Genomic DNA, 21,876 nt, shown 5'->3' on the forward strand with positions numbered 1-21,876 from the left:
CTGTCACCGCGAGACTCCCGGAGGGAGCATGTGACATGAAGGCGGAAGTTGTCAAATAGACAGGGAGCAAGACAGCTAGCACCATAGTTTATAGTTCTATTAATGGTTTTTATTATCTGTTTTCCGTGAAAATCGCATAGTATTGCATGATTAGTCATGTCTTCGAGCCATGCAAAAGACTCCAGTTTTCTGGGAGGCAGGATACCACCAGAAATCGAATCAATGTCAAAAAATCTAAAGGATGTGGACCAAGAGATGTTCAGAAAAATACTCAAAGGTAAATGTTAATTGCATGCAAGGCTGTTTGTCTCTCTTAAAAGCTATTATCAGCTTTGAATTTATGTACCGTTCATTCTAGGTGCATGAGATTGTCTATCTATCATATCAACTATAAATGCATGGTATAGCCTAAATCACCGAGGTGAACATTTTGCAGTTGTCCGAGGACTGATTAGCAAGTTTTGAAATTAAGTGAAAACTAGAAATTTGAGAGTTGTTAAATATGACTGACATACCCTTGAGCAAGGCACTTAACTCCTATATGCGCCAGTGGATTATATAGATATATATGTATTTATATTATAGAGTTTAGTGGCTAACAGAACAAGACTGGTTGAGGTGGATAGCTCCCAGCTGTGATTGTGTATTTGACTGTTAAAGGTGCTACATGTAGCATTTTAATATCATTTTACATGACCACATTCATTTGGAGACATTAGTGTGATTACCATAAACAAAGGAGCAATAATGCCTGTGAATGATTCTCTCCCCAGCTGTGGTCAGCGCCCTAGAAGGAAAGGACTGCAGAGAGGTGATGAGGTCGATAGCAGAGAGCAGTGTGGTCCCAGAGGAGAGGCTCAGTCACATCGTAGCTGGGATGTACAGAGTGCTGACTGAGGCCATCCACATCCCTGTGTCATCTCTTAAACAGGAGGTAAGCCCGTGCTGAATACTCTGAGTTACACGTTGGAACATTCATAGGTGATGCAGAGTCTGGACAGGACAGTGTTTCTTAAACTGTGGGTCCGGACTCAAGTCACTGTTTGTTACTAAACCATTATGTATTCATGATTAAGTTTGGCTGTATATAGGGATCCAAATGGGCAGTTGCATGCTAAACAATGTGTAAAAGTTAGCTTCTACTGTTCCTGAGAGAGTGGAAAAACAAATGTTAGCCAGTGCCAAATATCAGATTTTTGGTTAAAAATTAAAGTTTTGAACCCCAATGTCTGTCATTGGTGTTTTCAAAAGCTATTGACTCCATTTAAACCGGCATGCAAGCTGGCAAAACCACTTCTTGAACATTCTGACAGAAAATACAGACAAAAATACTATCTGAGATTTTTGATATATATTTTTTGATAATAAATATAAATTGTATTTATTGAGTTATTTAGTTTAGTCTTTGCCAGTAACCTGGTAGCTGAATTGTCCAAATCTGGAGCCCCACCACATCTTCCGATCCAGACAGGAGGACCGTGCGTTACAGTAGTCGAGGCACGGCAGGATGATATAAAACCCTGGTTAAGTCTGTCAGTGTCACTAAAAGGCAAATCCAATCCAATCATTGTAACATGAGGTGGTAAAATATGTCTGAACCAGGTTTTTAGCATGTTGGTCAAGGTGTCAACATGAATCAAATTTACCTCCTAAATTCTATAGCTTATGTACAAGTTAAAGGACCAAGAGACAACTGAAGGTGTGTAGAGATGTGCTCAGGGCCTGTAACTTGATTGAGAGAAATTTAGGAACATACAGTGTTTTGACATGAGCCAGACAGTCATGTAAGACCAACTCACTGGACTTAACTGACCACCATACTACAATGGACATAGTTTGTATGGTAGAAGTATGACTTTTCTGACCAATTAAAAAAAATACTAAAAATGAAAGTAAGAAAGTGACAGTGCTATGGATGTCCAGGGTAACAAATATTGATAGTTGCCTGTTTGTGAACTTGGAGGTATACATGTTAAAAATTTACACTAAAGTAAAACAATACTTTACATTTGTTTTTTCTCCCTGTTTAGGCCTTCAAAGAAGATCTCAGAGAACTGAGGCAAGGGACATCTTATTATCCCACCACTCACTGTTTTAATTCAATATCACTCCTATACCTGTACACACACACACACACACACACACACATAGGTTCATCCCAGAACGTTGAGTTTGTTGTTTTTCTTCTCTCATTAGGATACCTGAAGACTTCATCACAGATTTCGCCAGTGTGGTTTTTGGAAATCGGTATGTTGTATGTTGGCATATCCTATAAATTCAGACCTTTATACCTTAAGTCTAAGTATTTTTTTCCCCTAGTGATGAAGACACAGATCTCTCTTACATTGCCATGAAGAAATACGGTGGAAAAGAAAACATAACTTGTATATTGGAACTCAAACTGGTTTGATCAGTAGCGTGGCTGGTTATCATGCCAGCAGTTACAGTACAGGACTCATGAGGTTTAAAGCAGAGCTGTGGTCCTGTTACAGACAGCATTCAGATGACATTCATGGAGTCAGTGTATTATCATTGCTGCGTTCCATCTCTCTTTCTATTTCCAGTCGTGCGGCTCTAGAGACAGTGGCCTCCCAGCAGGATCCTCACTTGCCCACGATGGAAGACTTTAGATGGAGAGTGGATGTCTCCATTTCTACCAGGTGATATTCTGAGGGGGAGAAGAAGTGAGACCATGGATGAATGAACACATGAAAATGTCCTTGCCATCACACACTTTCATTACTGTCACTGTGGAGTTTGTGATTGGAATGACTGGGTTGGGAATGATATTGTTGTAGTTTTTGATCCCTCACTCACACCTTGTATGTGTGTGTGTGTGTGTGTGGTTGGCACTATATAACAAGCAGTTATATAGGGTTAGGGTTAGGGTTAGGGTTAAGATCACTTCTAATGATCAATAATACCGACTGAATGAGCTTATTACAACAGGCTGTGGTAAATAATACTGTAAGGAAAAAAATATCTTGAAAAATATATTGATAGTCATAACTATTGAGAAACATCCCATTGTCATTGCCTTAAAGTAATAATCTGCAACATTTTAAAGTATTGCCACCTACCCTTGCTTTAACTCCTTTAAAGCAAGGGTTTTTTAAGCTTTGCAGTCGAGGATTGAGAAATGTAGTCTCACCCTAGGTGCCAGTGTAATGAAGCCAGTGTCTCTCTGTGTCTCTCATCTCTCCCTAGCTCCTTAGCCAGAGCCCTTCAGCCCTCTGTCCTGATGCAGATGAAACTATCGGACGGAAGTTTTCAGCGTTTTGAGGTACTCGTTTCATAAAGAATGGGCTCATTTCTGATTTGACATACAGTGTTACATACTACACAAAGGATGCTGTTTTGATAGACTCACTTTAAAAATACAAAACCTAGCACATCAAACACATTAAGCCAAAAACGTTCCACTTGGACATGCTATCAGTATGCATGTCAGTGGCCTGTAGTTTGAACATGCATACACAAGTTTATGCCTCACTTTTTATTTTTTAAGTCTTTATTTCTTTTCCACCAAAAACCTGCTTCACATTCATACAGTTACACACATTCACACCTGGGAGCTGCCCAGTGTAACCACAATGCACTGTGCACCGTTACTCAGCAGCTCCATTGGAGCAATTAGGGGTCAAGTGCCTCGTTCAAGGACACCTCAATTCAAGTAGTGGTTGAGATAGGTGAGGCGTTTCCTTTCCCGCTCTCCATCCAGATACAGGATGGACAGAGGGAAATGTCTTAAATACAGTTATTAGAGGTCTTTTTTTTCCAGCATGCATGAATAGTTCCATGTCCATTCACTTGTCCTTTTTCTTATACTGCCCAGAATTTGAATTAGCTACAATGAGTTGGAAAGCTTTATTTCTTTATTTTGGTTTTTAAACTGGTCTTAAATTCCATTCCAGATAGCATTAAAAAGGTCTTAAAAAATCTTAAATTTGGCTTTGTGAAACCTGCAGATACCCTGCAGATATTTGTCCTAATGGCTAGTGTTAGTTCTGTGCTCTTATGTGTGTTCCCAGTCTGCTTTCAGACTGTGGACAGCAGTAGAAAGAAGCTGGTTGTCAGCCAATGGGCTCATGTTGGTCTGTTTCAGTTGTTACATAATAGGATCACAGTAGAATAATTGCAGTGACACTCATTAATTAAAACCAAACATTGACTGACAACTCAGAAACACAAAGTTTTTTTTTGTTTTTTTTTATCTTTGACCACAAATACACCACAGATACATTTAGTTCCTAAAGTGTCTTTATCTTTGATATATTGCATATCTGTATATTTCTATTTGTTAACTTACACATAATGTAGAATAAATTACAATACAAAAAATAAAAGCAAACATGATTGATATACATACATACACAAAAGACATAGCCATGTAACTAAAAGTTAAAACATACTATTGGAGTTTTACTGTAACCGCAACAACAACAACACTGCTGGCTGCATTAGCTCAGCTCAGCAGAACAGAAATAGCACTATACTATGTTACAGTAATATCATCATGATATAAATTTACTCGTAAAAAATAACAGCAATCAGTCATCAATGATTAAGAGAGTTCTTGATATAAAGACTGAACAGATGTGACAGCTAAAAGTCGATCACTAGCCACTCCTTTAACAATCACATACACACACATCATACACATAATACCTTAGACAATTAAACTGCGGGTGAAAAAGAAAAATCCTCAGCCAAACGAATCAAATCATCAACAAAAATGAGCACGATGCTGACTCAGCAGGGGGCGCCATACTCCACATCTAGCCCGTAATTGCAGGATAGATGCTGCAGGAGGGACTTCCACCATGGCTGCCACTACAGTACAGTATGTGGATAGACGCAGGATGCAGGACTGGATACTGCTGCTGTCATTGCACCTAGTACAGTAGTTACACAATCAGATTACAGTAGAATTAATAGATTAGCGGATTAGTAGTGACAGCATCCGATGTGCAGCCTCCAGTGATTACTGTACCTTGTCTCTGCCTGATCTGTGCTGCTCAGGACCTGGACCCCGGGTCTGCCTGATGGATACCTGCTGCTAAGAAATTACACTGGCTATAAAAAAAATGTCTATCATCTATCATCTATATTTACATCTATCTCATGTACATTTTCCTGTGAAACAAAGGTTCAAAATACATTTTTGGGTGTCTTTCAAGATGGAATGGACATAACACTGATACTGATAGAATCCTGTAGGTGTGGTATGGTACATGTGTTACATAGGGATATTTCTTTTTCATTTTCAAGACTATTATTGTGTGTTTTTTCATTAAAAGCGCTCAGATAGGAATACAAATATCACAATTGTGGGCGTCATCCTCTCAATATAATATTTTGTGCAAAAACCTTGTGATATTATGCTATATGAACAATTTCCCCACCCCTAATATGCCGCTTTTTCAGTCTGAAAAACCCAGTCTGTATTGAATCATTGTTGCTGTTTTCCTGTCCAGGTGCCCGTGGCTAAATTCCAAGAGCTCCGCTACAACGTGGCTCTGATCCTCAAAGAGATGAACGACCTGGAGAAGAGGAGCATCCTCAAGATCCAAGACTGATGCGTCGTTTAGGCCTGTCACTAAACTAAGTCGTCCCTTTTTACTGTGCTTAGGTTTCACTGCACACTAAATACTTTAAAGGGGAACACCGCTCATTTTAAGAATTCAAATATGACACTTATATGCACTAGGATAGAATAATGAGTAGTTATCTATATAGGAGATCATATTTGAATCCTGAAACACAGTGGTGTTGGTCTCTGAGTGCCCAAACCACCTCCACATTCACAGTAGAACTCGTTTACTGAAGGAGATGGATTTTCACCTTGGTCTTCTCAATGTGGAACTTAGCCAGATTTCACCTTAATTTGACTGCTCCACCCAGTTTTAAAGGACCTACGTGAAAATCACATCAGACTTTTAGACTTCTTTGATGTAGAAAAAATACTGCAGTGCTAGCTTTGTTTGTCAATCTGTTAAATTGGTAACGCTTTATTTTCCCAGGTCTGCAATTTCCTAATAATTTCCTTGAAAGGAACTGTTAATTTCTTAGGAAGTTTCCTGGAAAGAACAATGAAATGATGTACTTATTATAGGGAAAATAGAGAAACAGTTTGATGGTAGTTCCTCCAATTTCTTCTGTTGTTTCCAAGACAGAACCATGAAATGATGTAGTAGCTATATAGAAAATTAGAAATTAACTAATACTAACTAAGAATTCAACCTTAACTATATTATATAATTATATGAATAATGACTTGACTTTTGCAGTTCTTTCCAAATTGACAGTATCTTATCGACTCCACCACACTGCTGACATTCTCTGTATAACTGCTACATCATTTCATGGTTCTTTCTAGGAAACTTCCTAAGAAATTAACAGTTCCTTTCTAGGAAAATGTGGACCTGGAAAATAAAGTGTTACCAACAAATCTGATGTGTGTCCACCTAAAGATGGCCTCAACGAGCTGAGGTCTGCCTTACAGATACAAAGATTGTACCATAACTTGTATATTGAATACAAAACACTGTAATGTCCAATTTCTGTGTGCATCCCAAATACTAGGAGCCGACAGTAGCTGAGTGGAGCATTGGCTGCATCCTCTATCACTCATTAGCTTGTGACCAGCAGTTTGTCCCTCTAATCTATAATGAGTGCATGATAGGAGGCTGTTTAGCGAGCGTCACCATGTGCACTTGTTGGAAAGTTGAGAATCTGACTGTGTGCTGTCTCGAATCTCAACTGAGCCAAAATATAAACACAGTCAAGTGGCCACTTCAAAATCAAGATTTGTGTGCAAAGAATGAATGGGGTGGAGATGACTGATTTTCTATTCTTCTCATGTTTTTATGCGTGTAATTCAAGTGGTAAATCAATTAATTTGCCCATAGTGTTTGGGGAGTATAGATGAACCTTGTATATAATAAGTAAAGTTAGGATTTGTTTCCTGTCATTTTGTATGTGTTATCCATGATAATGAGTTTTTACCTAATGAACCACATTGCTCCATATAAAGTAAACTGTATAATATCTTCCAACAGTAAGTGGTTTGTTCAAATTCACGTAGGTCTACGGCCTATTGTCTATCTCTTTGGCCTCAATATATTAATATTAAAGTGTGATTTATACATAGATAATATGCTTTTTGTAACTTTCATAAGCAATTGGAACTACAAAATACAGGTCAATTTTGCCTCAGTGCTTACAAACCTTACAAATGACATTTTACAGCCTCAAAATACATGTTCAATCTCATGCTTAGTTATCACATACTGCCAGCCTTTGAATCAAAACCTCTGTCAGTCAACAATGTCTTCAGTTATAAAACATCAACAAATCCAGTAGCTGGGGCAGGAGTGTTTCAGCAGGGGGCGCCATGCTGCATGTCTGGAATTAAGCATTAATCAAGTATGTGATCAGGAACACAAAAATGACAAAATTACAAAAACATTCAACTTGCAGTAGCGATTAATGAGTGATGTATGTGAACAGGACATCCATAAGTAAGTCCTTAAAAACTGTCAATCATTTCTCATAACAGGGAGGAGGCCATCAACCCCCATTGTTCCTTAAATTGCCCTCTGATGGTATTTTAATCAAATAAATTGTAACAGATAAAAGGCTGTATTTGTGTATATAAACACAAATATTGATCTTCAATTTGCAACAGATCTGATGCTGTCTTGGCTGTCCAAACAGGGAAACATGAATCTGATCTTCCTTGTTTACACAGCCATGAGAAAATCACACCTGTGCATTGAAGCGGTAAAAATGGGATTCCACAGGTATGAATCGGACTCATGACCTTTGTCTCATATAATCCATTTAATCATATAATCCAGAATTTTTGTCCCATGACGGTCTGAATGCTGTTTGAGAGGCTTTTCCACCCTGACAACAATAGAGTTTTGGGAGAAACACTGAATGCTTACAATTTTTTGGCATGGAATTGGTCAAAAAATTGAAGAAACTGAATATTGAACAAAGATACATTCAGTTATATTTTTCAACATTTTCAAATGCAACCTTAGTCTCCATCGCAATTACAGTTCCTATCTATTCATCCAACTAAGACATTGTTGTATAATAGTCTCTGTGGTGACATTGAGGATAACTGTTGGTCACGACCCAGTATACAGCGTCCAGACTGTCTGTACTGGAAGAGCTGGCTAGACCACATTGTTGGCCTATTTAGACACACAAACACACACCGGAGTTTCAAGGTGCGAAGGGACAAGTGTTTTTCTGTGTGTGTTATGTGTCTGATTGCCCACGTGTTGGTCAGTGTGTGTTAGAGCTCTTACATATACGTCTGTGTATGAGTGTGTGTGTTAATGCTTATTTGCATGGATGTCGGTCAGTGTCTGTCTGTCTTTCTGCATTTGCATGTGTGTCAGTGTGTCTCTGTCTGCAAGAGTCAGTCAGCGTTTGTGTCTGTGTGTGGGATTGAGTTCACAGGCTAGACCAGCCGACCTATATTACCACCACTAGTAGTGACATGGACACTAATAGGCAGACTAGCCCATAATCCGCACACACACACACACACACACACACAGAGGGAACTCCTTTAGCCAACACTGCTTATTAACAGGTTATGTTGGGAATGGAGGCAATACTATTAATAGGCTACATGTAATGCTAATAATACCATGTATAGTGTAGCATCAGAAGACTTGTGAGGACTATCCATGGACACTTCTAACCTTCACTCAATATAAACCTAACTCCAATTCTAACTTTAGCTCTGAACATAAATAATGTTCTTTTTAAAGTGAGCACCACCCAAAATGTCCTCACATCACCTAGAAGTCCTCACTTCAACCTTCCAAATAATAATACAAATACATTATAACTAGTAAGTACTAATAATATTTGAACTAGGTTACTACATCTAATAATTATTGGAATGCCACTGATAATAATGTGACTAAGACTAATAATACTTTCCAATGAGGTGATATAAAATGAATACCACAAGATTACTGATGATGATGATGATGATTATTATTATTAACAGTAGTATTAACATAATTATTGTTGGTGCTGGTCTAGGTTTTATGTTGTAATACAGTTAACTTTTTGACATAACTCAATGAATTCTTTAAGACATAAACATGATTTTCTGTGTTTGCTTAATGTTTAGGTTTAACTCAAATCATGATGCAAGCACTTTTATGCAACAATGACCGGCTGCACTTCAAAGATCCAGTGAGGTTAAAGTTATCAAGCAGACTGTGTTAACTGGCAGTGTCACGGTTTACTAAGCAGGCAAGGCTGTGTCGCCTCATGTCACCTTGTCTGAGATTTGAGGTGATTTGAGGTGGAGGGAAGGAGAGCGAATGATCAAACGCGCCGTCTTCAGCTGTACATTTTGACGAGCATGTGACAGCAAAACAAGTTTACCTGCCCACCACCCCCTCCTTCTTGAACTATTTAGTGGGCGAATCCCACATTGCTCCAGGAGCGTTGCACACTGGGAAACTCTTCTCTGACCTTAAGTGGGACTGCCTGTTTACATTTGTTCAAACTGTTTTCTGTGTATCCTTTAGTAGTTGCATGAAAATTTGACTTGTTCCATAAAAGTAGCAATGTAATGCCCATACAGAAAAATTGACAGTGTTAATTCAACTGTGAAATTGTAAAAATCAACACCAGGCCACTGTTTATGTAACTCCACACCCATTAGAGTCAATTGAACACTTTAGATCGTTTTGAACAGCCGCCACAGAGCCATATCAGCTCTGTGAGTGAACAAACAACTCTCCAATCAACTCTTGTCAACTCCTAATAATTGTCATTGAAAATGAACACGTATTAACACTGCAAAGTTTGCTGTGCAATTACCTAATTTCCCCACTGGAGTCATTTCCATTGCATCTAATCTAAACTAATATAGCTTGAACATACTCTGGGCTTATAGGTTTTAGTTAGCCACAACAATCTGCAACTTTGGGGATTGCAGAGAATATAGCTCTCCAGACAAGGCTTGAACACCACTGACCTATATTGTTCTATGTCAGGCATTCCCAAACTATTTTATATCTAGGATCCTAAAATAGATCTGTATGAAAGCACAGACCCCGGCTTGCTAAAATCACATTCCAAGAAACCTGATTTGAGAAGATGTCTGTTGTTAGATATGACTTGTTACAGCATTATCCTGCACTGTACAGACTGTCTCTAATGTGGGTGGTGTGATAACAACAGTACAGAGAGTGAGACCTCTGAACAAATCATCCATCCTTATACATTCCTTCACTGGGCTAACTTCTAGGAAGGTAATAATCATGATACTAACTTCTAGGAAGGTAATATTAGTGACCCCCCCTTCCTCCCCATGACCCCTGATGGTCCCCGCACCCCCACCTTGGGCACCACTGATCCGTGCAAATGACAATCTCAGCACCCTTCATAAGTTGTCAGCTGTCCCGGTCAGCTCGAGCCCTACTTGCAGGTCAGACGGGCTTCTGCCCCCCTGCCCCGACACTGAAACTGTTACATGGCAAGATTGTTTTGTAACAGTGTTACTAAACTCGCCCAATGAGAACAGCTGGCCGGCGTCACGTGACCCAACTTTTACATAACCGTTTTTTTTCTCCTCTGGTTCTCCATTGAGAATAATAATATTGCTTCCTGGGCAAGACCATGAACCTGCAGCACAGTCATCTCTTACCAGCAGACCCAAACATGACTGGCAATGGGTTTATTGACCACACGCCTCATAGAGGAGGAAATTGACTACAGACAACCTATTGGGTATGGGGACAGAGAGTGAGAGTATGCTGCAGCTTGCAGCGGAGGCTTTCCAGTCCAAAAACTTCGACCTAGCCGCGGATATCTACGAGTGCCAGCTAGCGGGTCTCGGAGACCCGAGTAGCCGGCTGGAGCTGATGGTGAAGCGGGCTGACGCGCTCGCCTTCGGAGGCAAATTCACCGAAGCTTTCGGTGTCTACCGGCAAGCCTCGGAGATAGAGAGACTGCGACCCGTACATCTGGACAACCTTTTAGAGTACCTGGCGAACAGTATTAAGAGGCAGGACGGGGGTGACAGTCAAAACGGCACCCGGAGGAGACGAGAGGAGACTGGGGCGATACAGTCTGGACGCCCGGGTGTTGGTTCAGGTTGTGGGTACGATGCCTTCTCCTGCCGGATGTGTCTGGGCTTTCTGTCCGAGCCCGTGACTCTGCCGTGCGGACACTGCTTCTGCAAAAAGTGCCTGGAGAGGGAGAAAAAGGAGAGGGAGAGGCCCATCAGCTGCAAAGAGTGCACAAACAGCTCAAAACTAGCCGACGTCCAGAGTTACAGGGTGAACGTGGTCCTCAGCAACCTGCTGGCCAAGTGTTTCCCGACCCAGTCCCAGGCCGTGCTGCTGAGGCGGGAGGGGAACGGACTGTACGCCGAGAAGAAGATGGAAGCGGCTCTGGAGAAATATAACCAAGCAATACTGATAGGTAGGATGCTGAACTTATCACTTATAACACACTTATATCACACTACACTTGACACTGAAGACTATGTTTCTACTTTTGTCTGTAGTTGCTGGGCTAGCATTTAAGACAAGACAACAGTTTTATTTTGACCTAGCTAGCCTGTGTAGCCTACCATCTTAAACTATTCCAACAGTTTATGGCTATTCTATTCTATTCAATTCAATTCTATTCTGTTGTATGTGTTGCGCGTGCAACATTAGGACTACTATTATCTGTTTGCTACATTATAACTTTACAGGATTCGATTCTGGTGTTATTCTTGAGCGTAATGACGTATTTGGTACAGTATATTATAACCAACATGCCAGGAAACTTGCCATGAAACCGTCACAAAATGACTGCGATGTCAGTGACACTATTCAAGTGTCAGCGTGTGACACATTTTTGTGACAGTCCCATATTTCGCAGTAGCATCGGTACCCTGGCGTCTGAGAGGCATGCCACCATGTGTTGGGTAACAGAGTTATGTAGGCTGGTCTACGGGACCAAACATTGCGTAAGCACGTATCCCGCCTCGCTGCTCCCTCATTGTGTAACGTCAACAATGAATCAGGCGAATGTGGGTCAAGGGTATTATTGCAGGTCACCACTAGGCACACTGGTGCTCACAGCAGTAGCCTAGTTTTGCTCTTATATAGGCAGTGGCATAATGGTAAATTATAAAGTTGGTAAACTATGACCTCCAGGCAGTGATCAGCAATAAGGGAAATAACCACCAATATAAAACAAACTTCAATTGTATTTTCAGAACAGCATTCATTTGTGCATGTTTCCTTGAATGACTCTAACATCATATAACCTACATAAGTTTCAGACTGTTTATGAGGGATACTGTGAATTTATATCAGCCTACAAAAGTGGGTAAACTCTATTGCACTTTACTTTGTTGTACTGTTGCATATCAGTTTTAGGATTACATCTACAGGCTGGCTGTATACTTAATAAGTTACTTGTTTAGATGACAGTCAAAAACACAAGTTAGTGTCCTCTGAGTGGTACACTGTAGTTTCACTGGCTGATTAGTTGAGTCTGGTTGACAGTTAACATGATAAACAATAGAAACACCACTGCTTAACAATTGCTTAAGAAGTATCAAGTATAACAACAACTATGTAGGGTGCCATTGAGCAAAGCATTTTCTGTTCCAGTGGAGCTGTTCAGAGGCCAGCTGCAGACTGTGGTTGTACTGGGCAGCTCCCAGTAGCTAACAGTGAAAGACTGGGATTGTACTGGGCAGCTCCCAGATCTGAGTCCATCGCAGGGCGTTGCTCAAAAAGATTCTGCATGCTCAGCAAACCTTCTCTGGTCAAATAAAGATTAACCAAGAATGACATAATTTCATTGTGGTCCTTGGTAGAAAAGTGGAAAAACAAACCACTATGACTTGCAGTGTTGGCATACAGCGGGTGTTGATCTTTGGTCATGATCAATACCAATGCGTGGAAATGGGAGGGGTGGAGGTGCGAGTGGCTGCACCACGAATTGCTTGTTTTCACTTGTATTTGGTTAACTAATGGTGTAGAATTCAAAGTGGAAGATATGGTTAACAAGAGGATTTGACCAAAAAAAATGAGCAATTCAGTGGGCTGGATCTTGGCAAAGTGAAGGGGGTAACATTAAATACATTACCCAATTTATCAATATATTTTACAGAAAATAATGGTGAAAACAATTTACTTTCCCACACACTCCCCTTTCTAAATACTTGCAGATGTCAAATGGCTAAAGCTTTTCATAACATTATGATTAAATACCAGTAGTAGAAGGTAGAAGGTTTATGCCATAATACAGAGTGCTCCAGCCTGTTTATGGGCATAGTATATGTAATTGTATTTTATGACCAGAGGGTCAGCAGTTCAAATGCCACCCAAGCACTAGAGATCTGGGCAAGGAGAGGGAATGAAAAATAGTCTCTTGATCTCTCCGTTCAGATGCCTTTAAGCAAAGCACTTGTTCCAGTGAATCTGTTGCTCAGTTGCCAACAATAGACTGTTTGTACTGGGCAACTTCTAGGTGTGTGAGTGTGCACAGGTGTGTGTGTGTGTGTGTGTGTGTGTGTGTGTGTAACTAGGCTGCTTGGCTGAAAATAAGTTTGTACAGCCAGTCTACTGTGGATAAATGATAGTATTTGTATTTGGTTTTTTTTTTTATTAATATTGTGCCATATATGTGCATGTTCAACTAACATAACATAATAAACCTTAGTATTTTTTCTAACCACCTATATTCATGCAAAATATTCTTATTTTTTTCTTTGCATGGGGCTTTTCAGTTACTACGAGTTGTTTTTCCTTCTGTCAGTGCTTTACTACCTGGCTGTGCCTGCGCAGAAGCCAGGAAAGTGTGATTCCCTCTGATTCCCATAGGGCTAACTGCGACATTTGCATAAGTTTTCATAGTTATGAAACCTGAAATGTGGGTGACCTTGATAGTACTGCATGGTTTTGTAAGGCAGCTTTTTTTTTTCATAAGATGTTTTGTAATGTGGAAATGACCGATTTTTTAATATTGCTGCTTTCAGATGAAAACCTCTTATCTCCAATAAAGTCAGTTTTTCAGGACATAAGAAAAGCAGCCTTATTTTTAGATTAAAGGCTAAGCATTTTTTTTTTTTTTTCTACAATGGGTTTAGAAACGGTTGGCTTAAGGGTCATGAACTTACTCAGTACATAAAAGGAGTTACGAGAGTTTTACCTGAGAGTGGTATTATGTTAGTTATTCTATTCTATTCTATTCTATTCTATTCTATTCTATTCTATTCTATTCTATTCTATTCCTACCCAGCAGTAAGCAGTGTGAGGATAGCATGAGACAAGCTTTGTCTTGAACATCCAGTGATTCCTACATACAAAATCACATATTCCATCACAAATCTATCTATCTATTTATCTATCTATCTATCTATCTATCTATCTATCTATCTATCTATCTAATAACTAAGTGTTTCTCCTGTCCTCCGCAGCCCCCATGGACCACATACTGTTCAGTAACCGCTCCCAGATCCACTCCAGTCTGAAACATTATCAAAAGGCTCTGAGAGACGCTGAGACGGCCTGCAGAGTCATGCCTCGCTGGTCTAAGGTATGGCACATTGATTGATTGATTGATTGATTGATTGATTGATTGATTGATTGGTTGATTGATTGATAGATAGATAGGCAGGAAGATGACTGACAGGCAGGCAGGCAAGCTGGCAGACAAACGGTGGATTTATCTGCCCTCCATCTACCATGATGAATTTGAACAAATAGCCTAAAAGCTTACGGCTGGATGGCACATTAATATGAGGTAATATATCTCCCCGCTGTTGACAGGGTCATGTTCGTAAGGCCCAGGCCCTGGTGTCATTGGGCAGAACAGAGGAAGCTCTGAGAGAATACCTGGTCTGTCTCTCCATAGAGCCCGACTGTAGACTGGCCAGGACTGAGGCTCACAAGGTAAACATTTATGCCGGCTCGCACTCGGTAAAGTCCTCGAATCTATCCAGCATTAGCACCTAATGCAGTTTCCACAGCAGCTTATTGGAAGTTATGGTAGGGCGAACAACCAATGACATAAATGAAAATCAATTATGTTTTTCGAATGGCATGCATTTGTACTTTTTCCCCCTCGGAACACCCTACAGTCTCTCCATATATCAGTTTGATATGTTGTGTACTATGAATTTACATCATTGAGATTTACTGTATGTCAGCCTAAATACGTGGCTAGACTATTCAGCAAATAAAAAGGTGGAGTATAGCCGGGTTTGTAACACATAGCATTGTTTCCAAACATCTGTATACATTTCTGTATAGGCAGTCACATGAAAAAAAGGCCAATTGTAATGTACATTATTAAAGCAATAATACCCAAGAGAGCATTCTTTACTGTGATTATGGGTATGAAGGTGATGAAATGGGTAAGAGGCACAGCCAAGTCTTTGACTAATTGCTTGGCTGACACATTACACCGTTAATCATTATACATGAAACAGGAGGTTGTGATCACTATGTGGCTGATGGAGTGACATTCCAGTGAGTGCCACAATCTCACAATCTAGTTAGCGATGTGTCTTGTTTTCGCCTGTTTTTTTTCCTTCAGGTATATAGACTATTTTGAAGGAAATGCTTGAGACAGTATGCATGCATTGGCAATCTTAATGCTGTCAACATTATGAGAATACTGTGAATAACTGAACCGTCTCCTCCTGTCTCCTCTCAGCTCCTCAGTGACCTCCTGGCTCCGGTCACAGACCAGGTGCCTGACCGAGTCTTAGACTACTCCAATGTACTGTCTTCCAGAGCGCACATCAAAAGCAGCATCACACACACAGACACACACATACACACGGACTCTGTCACGCACACGCCTGCGCGCACGCCCTCCCTCTGCGCCACGGCTCCCCCTAAGGCTTCCCAGGTAAGAGACGCCCTCCCGCCTTGTATCTGAGCACAGGTGTGACATTGAGGGGTGTAGAAGTTTCTGAAGGAGCTCACGTTTTCCTTTCTCTCTCCTTCTCTCTCTCCTTCTTCCCTCCATCGTCCCTCAGCCCCTCGGCCCCGGCCAGCTGTCCTCAGAGTCCAACCTTGCCTCCTCTCCCCATGACTGCCCACAACGCCCCAGTGAGAGGTCAGAGGGCAGTGAGGTCAAAGGTCAGGGTGAGGCGGACGGTAGGAGGCTGGACCGCGGCCTCCTCCTCAAACGGAAACGAAGGAGCGGAGAGGAGGAGGAGGGAGGAGAGGAGGGGAGCAAGGATCGCAAGAAATCCAAGTCTGGTGAGCTTTTGGAGGCTTTTTGTATGCATGTACTCAAGCAGGCATGCAGACACACATACAGATTCTACAGATTCTACAGGACTTTTACTTTACTTTTTCATCAGATCCTGCTCAATAAAGTATGGACATGATTTGAAGAAAATGATTTCCTCTTGGTGACCGGTCATATGCTAGTCATTTGTCCATTTTTTTGGATTTAGCATACATTTCATATGCCTGTAACAGAGTGTGTGAACACGTCCAAGGCAAGACAAATATAGACAAGTACCATCAGCATGCAAACACACCCAAGACCTGGGATGAGTTCAGCAAGTTTATCTGAGATTCTATCTCAAAGAAAAATGCTTGTGTCTGCTCATGATTGAAAAAAAACAACACACAGGACTCCCATGTTGTAATAGTATACCCTCAAACTGTAGCAGGTATATACACACACACAAAAAACACACTCTGTCAGCAGCTTTCCTGACTAATCTTCTGTCCAATCGTCTCTCTTCCTTTAGAGCCAACAGAGGCGATTGGTTGCGAGGTTGGTGACTTCATCGACCCCACAGATCTGGAATGTTCTCTCTGTATGAGGTGAGATTTACTTCACAGCTTAATTCAGACCTGAAAATGTGAGCCCAACCTGATGCTTGCCCACAAAATTTTTGTCCAAAACCAAAGCGAGGCAAAGGAGAAACGCCTCAGCCTCCTGAGCCTAACTAAAGCCCAAAATAGGCAGAATTGTATTTTTCGGCTAAGTAGGACATACACAGAGGTCATGTTTGCTTCCTATGAAAATAGGTTACAGATAGCAGGAGAGGTAATTTTTGAATGTAATACATATATAGCCTATAACAAAGGAATAAACAGCCATCTAGCTTGTATCAAACTAATAAACAGTCATATAACCTATTACAAAATAATTAACAGTCATATAACCTGTTAGACAATTTTAAACAGTCATATAGCCTATAAAAGGGAATAAACAGAGTTTTCATGTCATGGCTCATGTAGAAACAGGTTGCTGACATTGACACCAACAGATATTTGCTAATACACAACCTGGACTGAAGTCTCATATTACAAAGAAATGTGCGTGCTTGCCAGTAGTGGTGTGTGTGCCACTGGTTTTGCATGTATGTGTCCGTGTTGGTGTGTGTGTTCATATGTGCGTGTCTCACGCTACCGCTGGTTTTGCATGATATTGCGTGTTTATGTCACTCATGTGTGCCTCTCTCACGCCAGGCTGTTCTACGAGCCAGTGACGACGCCGTGCGGTCACACCTTCTGTCTTCAGTGTCTGGAGCGATGTCTAGACCACAACCCAAAGTGTCCGCTCTGTAAAGAAGAACTGTCTGAGGTATGTGACACTCTACTATACTATACTGTGATACCATACACTGGACCACAAGCCAAAGTACTACTAACAGCCAAAAGAATGACACTAGACCATAGCCGAAAATGTCCCACCTGTAAAGGATAAATGCCTGAAACGTATGACAAAATGTTATACTGTACCACTATACTATAGACTATACCCGCCAATGTGACCACAACTGAAAATTATATTGTCATACTGTACTGTATACCTTACCATATCACTGCTGGGTGGGTTAAAACCTTGAGGAATTTATAAAAACAGCCCTATTTTTAGATTAACAACCATGTAGCGTTGAAACTACACAGTGGGTTTTGAAAGGGTTTTGTAAGCCTAAGGGTCATACAATTTTCTTCACCCATGGAGGACCCTGTAATCCTTCAGTTCTAGTGAAAATTGACCAGAATTATTGGGGTTGTGAGACTTTCACCTAACACCAGAAACAGAAACATCACATGCTAGACCCCCAAATTCAAAGTGTCCCCTCTGTAAGGAAGAACTCCCTGGGGTAAATCTCTATTCGGGTCAGGTTGTTGCATCTAAATTCAGTTTAGATTCAACACTGTTTAGATGCAGGACTGTGGACCTAACATGGCTGCCACTATCAGCATACTTCTAACAGTCTGTGTCTGTCTCTCTGTCTCCAGTACCTAGCACAGAGGCAGTACTGTAAGACGGCATTGATGGAGAACCTGATATCCCAGTATCTTCCCTCTGAGCTAATGGAAAGACAGAAAATCAATCAGGAGGAGATGGCTGAGCTCTCCAAGTAAGTTTGCTTCCCCTTTCTTCTTACCCTCCCCCCCTCTTCTCTTCTTCACTCTTCTATTGTCTTCTGTCTTTTCTGTACTTGGTCTTGTCTTGTCTTGTCTTATCTATACTTCATCTTGTCTTGTATCGCCTTGTCTCCTCTATACTTTGTCTTGTCTTGTTTTCCCTTTTCTTTTCTTCTCTTCTCCTCTCTTCTCTTCTCTCCTCTTCCCCTCCTTTCTTTTCCTAGCTTCCTCTCTTTTTTTCCCATCTGTGTATCAACACCGGACTCACTTCATGAACAAGGGGTAACATGTCATCGACCTCAGTCTAAGAGGAGAGTGTAGGCTTGTGGTTGAGTGTCTGTGTCTGCCATAGAGATTCTATGTGGAATGTCCTGTTCTGTTGTTTGACCTACTGACCTAGCTGACGCACTGGTCATGTGTCTGTCACACTGACACACTGACCTCTTAGCACGTTACGTGTCAGTCACTCAGTATCAGTTTCCTGGAGCGAGCTTGCATCTCCAATAGGTGCCCTCCCAAAAACTGGCAAAACTGATTCCTTTTCACATGATATCCATTTTTCTGAAGGACACAGAGGTTACAAATATATAGACCACGGGTTCATTAAAATTTTTTATTCCAGGAACCAAATTTCATATATTTCGGTCCATAGGTTAAGAAACAGTGATGTGAGCCAGAAAGTTCATTATGATTTCAACAGATGTAGTAATACAAGAAGTTCATATATGTGGGGATTGCCATATAAGAAATACTGATTAATGACTTAACTTTTATTTATAAATTAACTAAAATTTATTGAGAAGAACTTATTTCCATGGTTCACATCATGCATAGGTATTATCAAACGGGACCACAGGCTATAAGGAATAAATGCATCAAGAAAAAATACGGCTAATCATGATTATGATCATATTTGTCCTACATTGCTGTAAAGTAGCATAGTTTAGAAGTTGTACTTAGAGGGGTGACTTTAATCAACTTCATTATATTTCGATGCAATCTTAACAAGAATATATCTATCTTTCCTTCGATCATGGCCTTCCTGTTCGCTTCATTAAATATGTTGTTTTTCTCTTCTTGTTTCTTTTCAGTCTTAACAAGAATGTGCCTATCTTTGTGTGCACCATGGCCTTCCCCACTGTGCCGTGTCCTCTCCATATCTTTGAGCCGTGCTACAGACTGATGATCCGCCGATGCATGGAGACGGGAACCAACTGCTTTGGCATGTGCCTGGGAGACAACCTCAATGGGTTAGTACATGATGATCTATGTGTGTGTGTGTGTGTGTTTTTGTGTGTTTGGGTATGCCTGTGTGTTTGGTAGGTGAGTCACAGGGACTTTGTAAAAAACACTTCAGTGTGTGTCTGAGAAGGGAAGTGTTGAGACACCTCCTCTCTGTCTACACCATAGGATTATTATTATTATAATGGGAATGACTGAGAAATGACTTTATCATCTTTCTAACCACCTCCTCTCTCCTTCTCCTTCCCCCTCCCCCCTTCCCCCACCCCTAGGTTTGCAGACTACGGGTGCCTGTTGGAGATCCGCAACGTGGAGTTTTTCTCCGACGGCCGATCCGTTGCGGACACCATCGGCAGACGGAGGTTTAAAGTCATTCAGCACAGTCAGAGAGATGGATACAACACCGCTGACATCGAATACCTGGAGGATGTTAAGGTATATGGAGGGGGATGGAGCAGTGGAGAGAGAAAGGGGTGATGGATGGATGGATGGATGGATGGAGGACAGACAGAGGCAACAAAGGTGCTAAAGAATAGCTGGAGGATGTAATGGTAGTGAGAGAGGGAGGATGGAGGGAAGAAGGGAATGGATGAAGTGATGGACGGATGAAACCAAGCTGATAGAGAATACCTGGAGGACGTTACTGTAAGGCACAAAGGGATGGATGAAGAGAAGTAAGAGCTATGCAACATCAAGAAATGATGGAGATGTGTTAACACTCTGTTGTCCGGTGTGTGTGTGTGTGTGTGTGCAGGTGGAGGGCGTGGCAGAGCGGGAGCTGCAGTCTCTACATGATACGGTGTATGACCAGGCCTTGGTTTGGGTCAACTCCCTCAAAGCCGAGCAGAAGGAGCGCATTTTAGGACACTTTGGACCCATGCCTGAAAAAGACTCTGAACCACAGGTACACACACACACACTTACACACTTTCTCTACTTTTTGCTCCCTTCTTAAAGACCTGTCTAATCTATAACTTAATTGATATAGCTCTATTTTCTGTCTCGGATCACAAAACATGACACATGCATCTCTCTCTCTGCCCCCCCTCCAGGCGAGTCCGAACGGTCCGTCATGGTGTTGGTGGCTACTAGCTGTTCTTCCGTTAGAAGGCCGCGCCCAGCTGCCCTTCCTGGCCCTCACCTCCCTGAAAGATCGCCTCAGTGGCATCCGCAGGGTGCTGCTCTTCATGGCCCACAGCAGGCACCGGTGACAAGTGCTTCAGCCACCTGGAAAATGCAGTAAACCCCCCCCCACCACCACCCGAGCAGCAGTTGACCTGTTGTCCTTCTTTTTGACGCACAAAGAACTGATGTCTGTTGCACCTCCCCCCTGATGTAGCCTGACCCCCCCCTGCACAAAGCAGCGTTGGACCCCACCCACCCATCAGCAGCAACTTCAACTTCAACAGCAACAGCAACTAATAGGGATCTGGATAATTAAACTCTAATGCACAATATTCACTTTGCACCGTACAGCAACAAACCCTGCTGACTTTCCTTCTCATTCAAATAGCAACTTATGCTATGTTCAGACAGCAGGCAAATCTGGTTTGAAGCTGATTTGAGCTGCCTGTCTGAACACCGCTTTAGAGCAAAGACATAGCAAATGTCCCACTTCAGAAGCATAACAACCCACTCTATTATTAACCGGAGGACAAGGCAACAAAGCAACCGCATTTCCACTTCACTGCAGCAGGTAGTAACCGGCCCCCATCATCCCCTAAGCAGCAGCAAGTGCAACTGGCAACTAGCATGGAAATCAACACCTTTTGCCCTCTCCAGATGCATCAATATGTGCTGTGACTGTTCCATCTTACCCCACAGTGTGATTCCCCCATCACACACACACACACACACACACACACACACACACACACACACACACACTGCAGTCTTCAGCCTGTCTGTCTGCCCACATGTCTGGCAGTGTACATGTACATTCTGCAATAGACCAAACAATAGATTTGCCTTTGCGTGTAAATGCACTCGCTATAGTTGAGTGAACGATAATGATTAGATTCGGTTAGTTAACACTAAGTTACAGTTGAATCTGAGAAAATGGTAAATTCACACATTTGCCACAGAGTTGGTAGCAGTGTGCATTTACCAATTTGCCACCTTTGCCACCATAACAAGAAAATAATTATCAATTTTTGACAAGTAGTCTGTCTTCCTTCCTTCCTTCCTTCCATTTTGTTCTTCCTTATCATCCGAGCACTACAGT

The 21,876-nt window shown here is 41.5% G+C and overlaps 2 protein-coding genes across 2 annotated transcripts; both read left to right on the forward strand.

The window, feature by feature from the left end:
- Positions 1–46: 46 nt before the first annotated feature.
- On the forward strand, positions 47–7,140 carry commd5 (COMM domain containing 5). The gene is made up of 7 exons (XM_071541694.1): positions 47–277; positions 774–934; positions 2,031–2,059; positions 2,197–2,247; positions 2,565–2,660; positions 3,208–3,283; positions 5,478–7,140. The coding sequence occupies exons 1-7, from the start codon at positions 157–159 to the stop codon at positions 5,577–5,579; spliced, it is 636 nt and encodes a 211-aa protein (XP_071397795.1). The 5' UTR covers positions 47–156; the 3' UTR covers positions 5,580–7,140.
- A 3,555-nt stretch (positions 7,141–10,695) lies between these two features.
- On the forward strand, positions 10,696–21,519 carry LOC139663145 (LON peptidase N-terminal domain and RING finger protein 3-like). The gene is made up of 11 exons (XM_071541695.1): positions 10,696–11,475; positions 14,477–14,595; positions 15,718–15,915; positions 16,046–16,271; positions 16,775–16,850; positions 17,502–17,616; positions 18,282–18,403; positions 19,502–19,660; positions 19,925–20,087; positions 20,407–20,556; positions 20,705–21,519. Exons 1-11 carry the CDS (start codon positions 10,782–10,784, stop codon positions 20,861–20,863), a joined length of 2,181 nt encoding a protein of 726 aa, XP_071397796.1. The 5' UTR covers positions 10,696–10,781; the 3' UTR covers positions 20,864–21,519.
- The last annotated feature ends 357 nt before the right edge of the window (positions 21,520–21,876 follow it).

The sequence above is a fragment of the Centroberyx affinis genome, unplaced genomic scaffold (assembly GCF_046629955.1).
Source record: "Centroberyx affinis isolate AG114_WGS23_722 - 3 ecotype Tasmania unplaced genomic scaffold, CSIRO-AGI_Caff_v1 ptg003931l_1, whole genome shotgun sequence".
NCBI lineage: Eukaryota > Metazoa > Chordata > Actinopteri > Beryciformes > Berycidae > Centroberyx > Centroberyx affinis.